At 38.3% G+C, this 14,741-nt stretch overlaps 1 protein-coding gene across 1 annotated transcript in view; it reads right to left on the reverse strand.

Annotated features, from left to right (window-relative positions):
• PDE11A (phosphodiesterase 11A) overlaps positions 1 to 14,741 on the reverse strand; it is a 98,883-nt gene that overhangs the window by 29,584 nt on the left and 54,558 nt on the right. Inside the window, exons 3-4 of the mRNA XM_053471748.1 lie at positions 3,930 to 4,019; positions 2,581 to 2,721 (exon numbers count right to left, since the gene is read on the reverse strand). Coding sequence (XP_053327723.1) covers positions 2,581 to 2,721; positions 3,930 to 4,019 — 231 coding nt within the window. The remainder of the gene's footprint in view (positions 1 to 2,580; positions 2,722 to 3,929; positions 4,020 to 14,741) is intronic.

A 14,741-nucleotide genomic window follows, 5' to 3' on the forward strand; every position in this document is an offset into this window, starting at 1 on the left:
GAGAACAACACACAAAACTGTATTTTATAAGTAGTAACTTCAGTAAGAGGTGAAAAAAGGTCACCAGCTGCTAAAAAGCAGCACTGGCTTTACAAGTAAGAGCTTTAGTGGTGTTCTATGCTACAATAACACAGACCTTCATTAGTTTTTAACCTGTTTGGAAACGTTGAGATTGGAGGATTTCCCCAACTAACCCATACTCAAAACAGGGACATTGGGACAGCTAACCAAGTCACTGGGAGGTATGCTTACCTACCACCCTTTTAGTAAAGTACATAACAGCTACAACTAAACATGAAGAATAAATGCACCTAACCTATTTGTTACACTTCAATAAAAAATGTTTGTTTATTTTTATTTGATCAGTGTTAAACATGATAGCTATTACAAGCAACAATAACATTTACATTTAAAAATTATAGCAGAACACCAAGTAAACACCCTGGCAACGCCGAAGACTCCTCTGAGGTAGCGGGCAACCACAGTAAACCTGCTACCCTACAGCCTCTCGGAGAGGGAGCGTGTGGTCATGTAATTGTGCATCTACTCATGTGCGTGACACACATTTATGACCTCCGGTGACCCCTTCTGACCCCAATTACCTTGTTTTCGGCCTCTAAGGCCTATATTAGCACGGGACTCTCTTTCTACTACCACCCTTGGTTGGAGTAATACTCTGTTTTGCTTTACTCCTGCTTGCGTTTGATCAAATGTACTCATTTGTGACCCAGCTCGTTCTGACATAGCGCTTGCCTCCTGATTTGGTTTGTTAACAGTGTCTTTCTGGTTCTGACGTGGCTTGCTAGTGCTTGTCTCCAGGTGCCTGACCTACTCTGCTTCACGGAGTCCTCTTCTGCAGTAATACATTGGGTAAGTACAACCTCAGATGAACAACAACGCATATTATACCATGTCATGATTTATTCAACAAAAAATAAAGTCAAAATCAAGAAGCCATGTGTAAAAAACGAAGTACACCTTATGATTCAATAGCTTGTATTTAGCAGCAATAACTTTAAGTACAGTATTTGCTTGATTATAAGATGACTCCTCAAAATTTGAATATTAATTTAGGAAAAAAAATTAAAGACGGTAATCATTTTCGTTATGACTTTGTCAGTCTCTCACATCGTAGTGGAGGAATTTTGACCCACTCTTCTTTACAACGTTGCTTTAGTTTAATGAGGACTGCAGGCATTTGTTTATGCACGACTGTCTTAAGGTCCTGCCATAGCATTTCAATTGGGCTGAGGTCTGGACTTTGACTGGGCCATTGCAACACCTTGATTCTTTTTCATTTTCAGCGATTCTGTTGCAGATCTGCTGATGTGCTTGGGATAATTGTCCTGTTGCATGACCCAATTTTGGCCAAGCATTAGCTGTTGGGCAGAATAATTGACTCTAGAATACATTGGTATACAGAGGAGTTTATGGCCTACTCAATGACTGGAAAGTTCCCAGGTCCTGTGAGTGCAAAAAAGCCCAATTTATCACCCCTCCACCACCGTGTTTGATAGCTGGTATGAGGTGTTTGTGCTGATATGCTGTATGTGGTTTTTGCCAAACGTGGCCCTGTGCATTCTGGTCAAACATTTCCATTTTGTTCTTGTATGTCCCAAGGACATTGCTCCAGAAGTCTTGTGGTTTGTTCAGATGCAAATTTGCAAACCTCAGCGGTGCTGCCATGTTCTTTTTAGAGAGAAGACAATTTCTCCTTTAACATTTAACATGCTAACTGAGGCCTGTAGAGTCTTGGGGTTTTTTTGCGATTTCTCCGAGCATTGCATGGTCTGACATGCACTCCTGGGCAGCTGTATTGAATGTTTTCCACTTTTGAATGTTTTTTTCTGACTGTAGAATGATGGACTTAAACTTATGGGCCTTATAACCCCTCCTAAATTGATGAGCAGCAACAATTGCTTCTCTAAGATCATTGCTGATGTCTTTCCTCCTTGGCATTGTGTTAACACACACCTGAATGCTCCAGACCAGCAAGCTGCTTCAACTTTTACTTTTATAGAGGTGGACACGCTCGCTGATGATCAATGAATCAAGGACATTTGATCAGCAGCACCTGTCTGCTAATTAATTCCTATGATAGCAGTAAGGGTGTACTTATTGTTCAGAAATGGCTTCTCCATTTTGGCTTTATTTTTGTTGAATACATTATGGCACGGTGCAATATGTCATGTGTTGTTGTACATCTGAGGTTGTATTTACCTAATCTTTAGACCTGCTTAGGAACAGATAATTATTATAGAATTCAATGACGATGTACTTTGTTTTTCACTCACCTGTATCTTTTGATTAGAGACAAACATTAACCATTGAACAATGGGAAAAAATTACACGTCAACAGGTTCTCATATAAAATCATGCCCAAGTAACCAGTTACCTTTCTTTATGCTGTCCATGTGTCCGTGCGAGTTATAGTGGAGTAGCATTGAGAGATATACCTTTTATATATGCTATATATATCCAAAGTTACTATACAAAACTCCGAACAATGCAATAAACCAGCTTTACAGTTTTACAGGATTTAATTATAGATGAAGTCAAATTTGTGATATGACAACTTACTGGGGATTCAATATCCTCCAAGAGGAGCACTGAGCAACGTTCACACTTCAGTAGTGTCTGGGCTCGATGCATAATTTTCTTGACAATTTTCTCCAGGTCTGTCTGTTCCTCAAACAGATCATTCACCACCTCCAGCAAAGCCTGAATCATGTAATATAATATCACACATTGTATATAATACAATTTCTGTTGAAAAATACACACATTAAATATGCAATATTCTGTCTCTGTATTCTCAGATAATGAGGACATTGTGGGATAGATAAGAATGCACAGTCCAGGCTAAAAAAATGTTTGTAAATATTTCAAATATTTTTTTAAACATCAGGAAAAGAAATCAATGCGCTAACTTTGTCTGTCCATAAGAAAAAGGGGAAGCGAAACACCGTTCAGCAGCATAAATGGTCATATGTTTTTTTGGGGGTGGAACTTTGAAATATATTAATGGTTATGTACTATGGTAATTTCTTTTCTGTAAGTTTTAAAATAATGGACTGGCCAATATTATTGAAAGGCAGTGGAATAATCTACAGTATATACTGAAGGATTGGGGGCTGATATACAACTCTTTATCAAGGGTACTTTCAATGTGCCTGTGTACTTTGCCCGGTGGGTATCTTGTAATAGTACAACATCTTATCTAAATAAGGTAAGGAGATCTTTTGCCTCTTTATCAGAGTGTTAAGACCTTTTATATTCCACAACAGGATATGTAAATTAAATCGAATGAACGTAGAACCCTAAGTGGTATCCCAATCCATGTGGGAAAGATGCTGTTATCCAGGGGTAAAACACAGACCTGTGGCTGGGACTGTCCCAGCGGGCATCTCGTCCCCCAAAATTTGTAACATTAACTGTTAATGTATTTAGAACGCAATGTCATAATTGTGAGGTGTCCCACCATTGGTGGCCATATAGCGTGTGTATATATATATATATATATATATATATATTTCAGCCCTAGTGTTTGGAAGATGAGCTGCCTCTCCCTAAAAAGGGCAAAAAAGCGAAATCATAGAGAGCACAAGGATAGTGGTACTGTGTCCATAGAATTTATCTGGTACCGATCTATTCAGTAAGAAAAAACTCCTGTGCTCCCTTCCAGTTAGGTGTCTGTTATAATATGTAATCTGTAACCTACACATTTGGTTTAGGGATGCTTGCTGATTGTACTTGCAGTTGAGCACATTTAGCAAAGGGTGGGTTAAAAATGGCAGCTTTTGACAGAGTTTGGAAGACACTAATTATTCAAATGAAAGTTTTCAAAGAAATGGCATGAAAAAAACAATTAGACGGAGCATTATTGCAACCTGCTTATGATGTGTGTATTATAGTAAACATTAACATACCCTGCTTCTGTCATACTCTTTTCGGGATGCAGCAAATAGCTGAGCATTAGATATTGCAATGCCACAAAAAGGGAGGTACATCTGCAAAACCTACAAAAACAAAAACAAAATGTAAAACACTATGTTCTGCTTTAAAAATGTGAAAGCATAAGAAAAAAAAATCCATAATATACAGCTGGTTTGTTTCAATACATCAAGAGTAGTAGAACTGTAGCAAACATGGCCATACCATATATTTTTCCAACAAGACAATACATGTTTGTTCCTTTTGTCTTTATTGGCTTAGTGTCTCAAGCCAAGCATTACATTTGGAATAGTCTGTATCCCATAAAAATGCAGAAAAGAAAGTATAGCCCTGTGCCTGTCAAATAGACATTAGCTCTCTGACACTTGTGGCATTTTATCCCATAGTACCCAGATAGCAAAGGTGCAGGTTATTCCTAGTTATGCCCTTGCTACAAAGTACAGATATATATATAGTGTTATGTTAGAACTACATGGAATCGTGAAATACATAGCAAGGTGTTCAGCTAAAAACAAGCTAAGGGAATAACAGTATAAAGGCTCAGGTAAAGGCAGGTATAGATAGGCACTGAGTATATCAGGCTTAGTATTAGGTCATGTTAGAACTATATGGAATCATTGAAGCGAAATACACTTCAACATCAAGTGAAATACACTTCAACATCAAGCCAAGTACACGGAGCAGATAGTCTGACAAGCCAGGTACAGTACACAGATCAGGATACTGAGATACATAATCATTGGGCAGAGAATGGTCAAAGATAAGCCAGGAGTCAAGGTATAATGTTCCCCGAATCAATACACAAGACAGGCAGCTCAGGAACATACCAGGGCACTCTGCATTGCAGGTTCAGATTTTTAACCAGGGTGCGAAGCCTACCCTACCCCTTGCTGTATGTCACAGATGCGCCCTTTGCTGTGTGTCACTGACCCTCCTCCAGCCTTCACTACCCTTAACTACCCAATGCACTACCCATCAGCAAAGTGTATGCCACCCGGGGATCTCACGCTGGCTAGCAGCAGCCTCATTGGCGTGACATAATGTCTATGCATGGGAGTGAGCCTAGATAGTGGCGAATAGGTGCAGTATTTCTTTGTTGCCCCCGCCCTGTAACTAAAACACAAGCACATACTAACATGCAAACTCTCTCCAACTATCACTTACGCTAACACCATATACTTTATTACATTGTAAACCCGAGGGATTTGCTTGTTTTTCTCCACAGGGAATTGAGTGGGGATCAGTAAATAGCAAGTAGGTAGAATTTGCGTAGGAAGTGGACATGTTCGCATCCTACTGCCCATCATGGAGAAAGAAGAAACTGATCCAGACTCTGGATCAAACCAGGAGAACTACCAGATATTAACCCCTTAAGGACAATGGGCGGTCCCTAAACCCATTGAAAACAATGCATTTTGAGCCCGTACATGTACAGGCTTTGTCATTAAGGGGTTAAATGTATGTTGTTTACTAAAAGTGACTCAACGTATGTAATCATGGTTTATTTAAAACAAATAAAAAAACTAGATTAGATGAAACATGGATTTAACACAGTTACTGTATTGACAAATATATTAGGATATTATGTTCTTGGTTTAAAACTTTTTATTCTTTAGGATCCAGTCACAAAATCTGTAGGTGCTAGCTTTCACATTTTCGCAGCCTGAATGTGATTATTCTATAGACTGTAATATAAAATAAGACAAAAACTTATGATGTAACAAAATTGTATCTACTTGACAAAGGTTGAATGTGATAAAATATTTATAGTGTATAAACACAATCACTAGAAGGCATTAGTTATTAATATGAGAACAAAGAGTGTATGTGTTAAATATATTTATGTGATTTTATAAATGTACGAAAACAAAAACACAAGGGATTGTATCCAATAGCCAATATTTAGAGTAGGACTCTTAAGCCTACTTACATTTTCTCAGTGTCTCTGACAACCTTTTATATTACAACTCTACTTATTTGTGTTATTTATGTCATATACATATGAATATGCTTTCTGAATACTGTTGAGAAATAAATGTTGTTCATAAGCAAAAGGAACAACTCCCAGAGGCACAGAACATGGAAAAAAGGATAAAAAGGGGGCAAAAGATGATGCCAATGTTCAAGTAAAAAGTGGATTATGGACATTACAGAATTTTCTAAAAATAATATTGTCATCATACCAGTAAACCCATGAACTTTGATAAATGAAAGGCACAGGTAGTATAACTATAGTAGGCAAGTATTGGAACAACTGACCATTACACCAACAGGGACGTTGATGATATTGCATTCTAAATACATAGGCATTAATATGTAGTTGGTCCCCTTTGCAGCTATAACAGCTTCCACTCTCCCGGGAATGATGCCCACGGGGGGGCAGCATGGGCTATAGTGGGCCCTGACTGTTGTGCGGAGGAGGGGTAGGCTTTTTGGCAGGAATTTCGGGGGTGGAGTTGGGGGAAGATTATATAAGTGGCTGCTTTCCCGGGCTCAGGAACCATTCTTGTGGTTAGCTTACCTGGTTGCGTGTCCCACCCTCCCTCCCTTTTTCTTTTGTTTGTTGGTTTGTGTCGTTTGTCACAGTCTGTGGGGCGGCAGCTTGCCAGGTATCCAGGGGGTTAATGTGGTGGTAAGTGAATGGTTGGTAACATCTGGTGGGAGGTTCTTGGCTGTCAGTGCTGGAACCTCAGGTCAGGGTGGGGGCATCTCGGTATGTCCCTTAAGTGGTATTTGGTTATGGTACCTGGATTACTTGGCAAGCTTGGGTGTTTATTGTATATATTTACATGTTGGTGTTTTGAGTCATTGTCCTTGTAAACGCACCTATGTTTATTGTTTCAGGTTTTGGCGTGACAATGACTCTAATAAATAAAATTGGCTGTGGCCTTTTCTTATCCATATTCTATGGTGTGGTGTCATTATTGAGGTTTTTAATGGGGATTTAAGCCTAGCCCAGAAAATCGAAGCTACAACAGTCAGACTTTTCACAAGATTCTGGATGGTTTCTGTGAGAATTTCTGCCCATTCATCCAGTAGAGGACAAGAAGGCCTGGCTCGTAATCTCTGTTCCTGTTCATCCCAAAAGTGTTTGATGGGGTTGAGGTCAGGGCTCTGTGCAGGCTTGTCAAGTTCTTCCACACCAAACACATCCAACCATGTCTTTATGGACCAGGTGCTGCAAAGGCTCAGGATCCACTCCACAATCCACAAAAAATCAATAAACTTGTGCCAGCTGACACTAGAACTACTAAACACACAACAAAGTACAAGAAAGAGTGCTAACACTAGCTTTTTCTTGAAGTTAATTGATAGAACTTGTAAGTGAGGGCTCCTAAAGCTGTTTAATTCCTGTACCCACACAAATTATACATCCTTTTTGAGAAAAAATAGGGCTTTCATTTGAAACCATAGAAACATGAAAAAAAATAACAGTGGCTTAGTACGTAAAAAAAACTCCAGGGTGATTAACGTACAAGGTACCATAGCAACAAAATATGGCATTTTAAAATATCAGGCAAAATCTGGCCGAAGGCATTAAGATTATTGTAAAGTTCATGGCTACACACTCACCTCCCACATGACACCAAATGGGTGGTCTCCTAGAGACAAAGGAAGCAGATTCCTATAGCAACGGCAATATGAGACACACACTTGGAATATCCTGTAATATCATTTTGACAAAGGACTTTAATATCTGGACATTCCAGAGAAGTATTGTATTTTTGTTTAATGTAAGTTTTTGATACTGTTTTGTATTCATGTATTTTTGTATGTTTTTTGGTTTACCATTATTTAGAAGCACTGTGACCATTGTATTCATATTAACTATAAATTAATCAGTTCTGTCTTTGTGCTGAAATTTGAACCCTGAGGTTTCAGAGCTTCCGAAACCCTTTTTCAAATTTGGAAGTTATACCTTTTTGACCAAATTAGGTTTTTATATAACTTAATCAGTTGAGTTCAGTTCAGTTACCAAAGTCTCCATAGATATCTTTAAAACCTTAAATATGACTTGGTGGTGGCAGCGAGTATAATTTAAGGGTCATGGCATGAACCAGTTAAGGTGCAGTTGCTTTGCGTCCTGTGGGGAGAGCTATGAGTGAATCTGTGGGCTGGTTTTCCATTAATTGTTTCATGCTCACATTACCCATTAACTTTACAGTAGAGCAAGCAGGTAGTGGCTCCTGCAGTATCTGTGATAATATGCATTTGAGCAGAGTGGACCGCAGTCAAGGGCAAGTCAATGATTTTAGGCGCCCTTCGTGAAAAGATAAAGGGGGCCACATTCAAAAGTACCAGTGATAATATATATATATATATATATATATATATATATATATGTATATATATATATATATATATATATATATATATATATATATATATATGTGAACTAAGGAACAGGATACTTATGATACATTTAAGAGAGACCAGTGTCTCACTCCTCTCACATACTCTGCAAGGGCCCCTTACACCAAATTATTCTTATGAATTTTATTTCGAAAAAGTAAAAAACCTTAGTATGCCATGGACCAAGTGTTCAGTTGTCCTAGTGCTTTTGGACCTGCCACACAGCATTCTGTCTCCTATGTAATTTCTTTGTTACTTAGATCTATAAACTTGGATTGTTCCTTACTGTCTGCCTTGAACACTTGGAACAGAACTTTAACCCTGCTGCTCCTCTTTTTTGATACCTCATAGCTAGATTCAACCCCATATTGTTTCACACAGTCTAGAAGGCATGTATACCTTTGAGGAAGCCTTTGGGCAAAACGCATCAGGTCAACTATAATAAGTTATTTACATAAATTCAAGAAATTCTGTATTGAAATTTTTTTTATTGGATTTGGACTATATTTTTGTATAAAGTACACTTTTTTCAAATAAATTGTTACTTTTATTTGAACACTACAAAGCTCTCTTTCTATCCATCTCTAGCACTAATAGCTATTGCGTTAAAATAGTACTCACCCTTAACATTCAGAGGCAGTGTATTCAACCACAGCCATGGAAAACTGGGGCAGAATATAAGATATAAGCAATGACTTATTCTGAAGAATATTTAAATTGAGTACCGGCAAATTAAACAGACAGCAACCACTAGAGAGCAGGATGCATCAGTACATTTCTCTGTGAAAAGCTTTCTGTTACATAACAAGAACTAACTGACAAAGCTAGTTAATTACAGTCTGTTGGATCTGCATGGTATATTTAGGTCAAATACATGAAACTTGTTATTTGTCCTCCACTAAGAAATCAGTGACAAGAACAAACGAGTACTTTGCTTGCAAGTCAAATATGGCAAATATCTTAAGGTTGTTTTAAAAGAGGGTGAATAGGTCAATTGCTTAATGCCCCTGGGCACAGAAAAACCTTATGCAAGGGTGAGCCTAGGGTTAGAAGCATCTTGGTGCAGTATTTCTTCAGCACCCTTCCCCTTCCCACATAATCTAAATAAGCATCAGTATATGAATTATGAGGTTACAAAAACACGATCCAGAAATGTTGCTGGAGCAACATACAACCCAAATGGCACAACCCTTAAAGAGAGAACCAAAGGCTGTTTTTTAAATTCTGTAAACTTGCAATTCGAATGAATCCAAATGCACAAGTCTACTGTCATATTGTGTATGTTTCGCCGCTGCCATGTTCGTTTCTACGGTATTCGGGCTGAACAACGAAAACGCACGAACAACGAAAACACACTATAGGGTGTTTTTATGGTCGCCCAAATACGAATGCACAAGTCTATCACTAACCAAGTTTCCGGTTTCAGATCATAAAGGACCAACATTTTCTACCTTTAAGTTTTTTCCATTTACATACTTAAAAAAATTCTTGGGATTAGTTTTACTCTCCTTGGCAATTAGTTTCTCATTTTCCAATTTAGCCATTTTAATTGCCTTTTTTGCAGGCTTTGTTGGCAGGTTTGTATGCCATAAATGATACCACTGATCCCTTGCTTTTATAATGCTTAAATGGCATTTGTTTATTTCTTATTTCCTGTTTTACTTTCCAGGTAAGCCACATTGGTTTTGATTTGCTTATTTTGTATTTGTTTCCCATAGGTATATATTGAGATGTGTAATTTTGCAATGTGTCCTTAAAGTTATTCCATTTGTCCTCTGTGTTTAGTCCAGAGAACAATCCAATCCAGTCTATACATTCCATAGTTGACCTTAGCCCGTCAAAGTTTTCACTTCGTAAATTAAGTGTTTTGGTAGAGTAGTTACGTATTTGCTTTTTGGAATTCATCTCAAATGAAACCATGTTATGGTCACTATTCCCCCAAGTGTTCTCTTACTTTGATTGTTGAGATAAGTTCCTCATTGTTAGTTATTACCAGATCTAGACAGGCATCCATTCTGGTTGGGGGTCTCTACTAATTCTGACATAAATTGGTCATTAAGCAGTTTCAGAAACTTGCTGCCCTTATTGGAACTAGTTCCACTATTCCAATCTATATCTGGGTAATTAAATCTCCCATGATTAAAACTTCATTCCTATTTGCAGCCTTTTCAATTTGAAATAATAGCTGGTCGTCCCCTTCATTACTAATGTTGGGTGGCTTGTTGCATAAACCTACAAGTAGTGTGTGACTTTTTACTATCTAGGTTAATCTCCACTCACAGTGTCTCCACATTACTACTGTCATCATGCACAGCTTCCTTCATACTGGGCTTTACTTTAGGGTTTGCATATAAACATATCCCTCCCCCCTTTCTATTTATACTGTCCTTTCTAAAAAGCGAGTAACCTTGTAAATTAACTGACCAGTCATGCGTATCATCCCACCACGTTTCAATGATACAGATCAAATCGTACTATTCATCACTTACCAATATTTCCAGCTCACCCATTTTTTTTGCCAAGTGTCTCACATTTGCTAAAGGACATTTAAGGTTACTACCCCTTTTTTGGTTCATCTGTTGACAAATATTTCATGACTGCAGGTTTTGTACTATGTAGATCCATATTGTATATGCTAACTCCACCACTGCTCTCACCCCCGTTCCCAATCTACAGTGGTAAGTACCTATCAAAAGTGGTTCAAGGAAGGAAAAGAGGTATATATATATATATATATATATATATATATATATATATATATATTATAAAAATAAAATGAAAAACATATACAAAACCTGATACAAATATACTCAATATATAAAAATATATATTAACTATAAAAATATGTAAAAATCCATATCAGTTAATTATTTAATATTTCAAGAAGAAAAACATCTGTATTTTATTACTACTAAAAATATATTTTGAATTAACCCCTTATATGTATGTACATAAATATTATATAATAGTTAATATACAAAATTTTAGTATTATAAGTGTAAAAAGTAAAATGCATGATATTTTTTAATATTTATTATATTATAACATCTTTCAAACTTAAATCACAAAATGCATAAGGTTACTATAAAGTGCAGAATATCTCTATATTGATCAGCCCCCTCCAATATTTTTTGTACTTTCTCTATAGCATAAAATTCTTAGCCTTTAGGATTTTTTTTTATAAACCTCTAAAATGTTTTGACAATGAGTGCTGTGTAACTTCTTTTATTATATTCATTTCATATGCGTTTATTTTTTTTGCAAGCTGATCTACCTGTGTGATTGAGGGAAGCACATAAATGTTGGCACTGCTGGTTTGTATTGGAGGCGCTGGTATATTTTCTGTTTTCTGTTATAAAGAAATGGCTTGTAACAATATCTGGTTCTAAGAGAAATGTGACAGCTTGAGTTAACAGAACATTATTTAAGGCTTAGGGCCTTTAATTTGTTTGTGTTTATGTAAAGATGAGGACACTTTCTGCCTCAGGTTAAATTAGACATGAAAACAAATTATGGATACATTAAACGGTTGCAAACAGTGGACTTTTTGTTGCACTGACATTAAAAGATAATGTATGGAAAATTTAATTTGCTAAGTTGTCCAAATGCCTTAGGTTGTGTTCTTTCACCACAGAAGATTCAAAGCACAAAAATATTAACTAATGCTCGCTTTTTAAGCCTATGGATGCATCTGACTTTTGCATCCTCCATACAGATATAACTTGTTTTGAACAAATAATGGAAAGAAATGTATTTGTAAGCCTAATAGAAAAACACTAGCATCTTCAGTAGAAATGTGTGACTATATGGAATCAATTTCCTCCCCTCGCTATTTGCATTGTACCTTTGCTATCTACTTAATGGCCTTGTTTATTCTTTTTGTAGCTCTGTGACGTAGTCTGAGCCATATGGGGTCAGTAACAATGCAAAATATGAGTCAGACCCCACTCTGGGTTGCCAAGATTATGTGGGAACTGAGCAGCCTACCTATAGAGATGCTGAACCAAATATAGCAAGAGAAGGAGCAGATTTAGCCTCTCCAAACGTCCTGCTAGGCTCCTGCTCCTGAAGCCAGCCCAAGCCAGACATTGTAGTGTTCAGGAGTATACGGCCGAGGTGATGGATATACCAACCGAGCTGCTGAAATATTGAAGTTTTGTATTTTTCATCTATAACAAAATGCGACCAGATGATTTGGCATTCCTAATAATACTTGGTCATAATTATAATCCACATCTACAGAGAAATGTGGCATATGAAACATGACAAATCAGCATGCTGGCAGTTCAATTTGTATACTTTCTTTTTGCAAATGTAACAAAATCCCTGAAAAAGGACACTCGCTGAATGCCTTCCTACCTTCTCTGGCAACCACTTCCACTTGTGTCTCACTACTCCGCATCCCTGTTTCCCATCTTCTTGTTCTTCATCTTCTTGTTCTTCTCTTTTTCTTCTTTCTTCACACGCATGTCGGGATACATAACTTCCCAGGGAACTTTTGACAAATGGCGGAGCTTTCGGTGATGTCCTCTCCCCTATAGATGGGTCTGGGTACAGAACATAACCAGAAGCTCCACCATTTTGACAGAAGTTCATCAGGAGGTTATGTCTGCGGAGATGCGGACAAAGAAAGAAGAGAGAAGAAAGAGAGGAGAACAAGAAGATGCAGAACAAGAAGATGTGAGAAACGGGAGCAGAGCTGCAAGAAATTATATCGGAGGTGGTCAGCAGATAAGGTAGGGAGACATTCAGAGAACATGAGAGAGTGAACAAAAATGAGCGTGAGAGAGTAAGAATAAATCTGACGAAATTTGTTCCCCAATTTGTGTCTGAAACTAATGGGCAAGAAAGTATTCATTGTCCAAAAACGAATGGGCCAAAAAAATAAAAGAAATCGGTTTTGGCCCATTGGCACATGTGTAGTGATCAAGTCCTAATGATCGGTGGCCATTTTCCCCATTTTTACAGTAAAATGTGGTGGATTTCTCTGGAAAGAAAAGCATGCTGCCAATTTGACACATAAGCCAACAGTTTCCCTGTACTAGTTAAAAATTAGAAGACACAGGAAAATTTGATCAAAGTAAAAAAAGTTTCAACCCTTGCAAGGCAGACACAGTAAAACTGATTTAAAATGAACCCTTGCAATACTGGCACAGTGAAAGAAATGGTTGGAAAATAACCCCTTCTATGCTAAAAAGGTAACAAGTAGCGTACCTAAGGGGTAGGGGGTGTGGTCTTCATGGTGGACAGCCAAGCATAATGTCTATGTGCCTGATGGCAGCTTAACGCGGTGGAGCTCACATACTTTGCAAGGAAATGCTCTTTTCCTGTCCAGGTTCCTGCTTCCCCTGGGCAGAAAAAGATACTTTCCTCAGAATCTTAAGCTGGGGGTCTGGGGCCGCATAGACACCTGTGCAGCCCCAGTTTTGCCCGGCTGGCCCCTAGACCAATGAAATCTACGAGGGAGGTGAGCGAGTGCGACAGAGTTAATGAATGATGGAGTGATCGCTTAGGGGCAGAAATGGGACAGGCAGGCAGTTTAGGGGGGTGGCAGAAATGGCAAAGGCAGGGTGTTAAGGGGCAGAGGTTGCACAGGCAGGCTTCTAAAGGGACAGAGGTTGCACAGGCAGGCTGCTAAAGGGGCAGAGGTGGCCCAGGCAGGTTGCTAAAAGGGCAGAGGTTGCACAGGCAGGCTATTTCAGGGGCAGAGTTGGCACAGGTAGGCTGTTTCAGGGGGCAGAGTTGGCACAGGTAGGCTAAGGGGGCAGAAGTGGCACAGGCAAGCTGCTTCAGGGGCACAGGTGGCACAGGCAGGCGGCTAAAGGGGCAGAGGTGGCACATACAGGCTGCTGAAGGGGCAGATGTGGCATAGGCTGTTTCAGGGGCAGAAGTGGCATGGGCAGGCTTTTTCAGGGGTAGAGTTGGCACAGGCAGGCTGTTTTAGGGCCAGAGGCCTACCATGCTGTACCACCATCAATATCTGGCTCAGTATATAGTATATGCTATACCATATCTGTTCAGTAAATGTTATTTATTTCAACTTTTTAAAATGTATTTATAAGCAATTTTTTTCAGATTTTTCCAGTTGACATACAGTTTACAAATGTGTAAAATAAATATTCTTGCCAACATTCATTTTTTGTGGAGGGTGGGTGCCACATACAGGATCCACCCTGGGTGCCAAATACATAAACTACTAAATATTAACCATGCACGTCACGAAAAAGCGGTCACTTAATGACCAATGACATGCCAGGCATTTCATGGCATTAAACAAGTTTTCTTTACTTAAATTGGTTGCTGTAATGCACCAGGTCTAAACTGCATTCCTTTAGATATATTGGTATCCATTAATAATAATAATAATAATAATAATATTATATATTATACGTTTTACGTGTTATACAATTGCTTTGTTATAATGTAAAATAGTT

Source organism: Spea bombifrons, chromosome 7 (assembly GCF_027358695.1).
Source record: "Spea bombifrons isolate aSpeBom1 chromosome 7, aSpeBom1.2.pri, whole genome shotgun sequence".
Classification (NCBI taxonomy): domain Eukaryota; kingdom Metazoa; phylum Chordata; class Amphibia; order Anura; family Pelobatidae; genus Spea; species Spea bombifrons.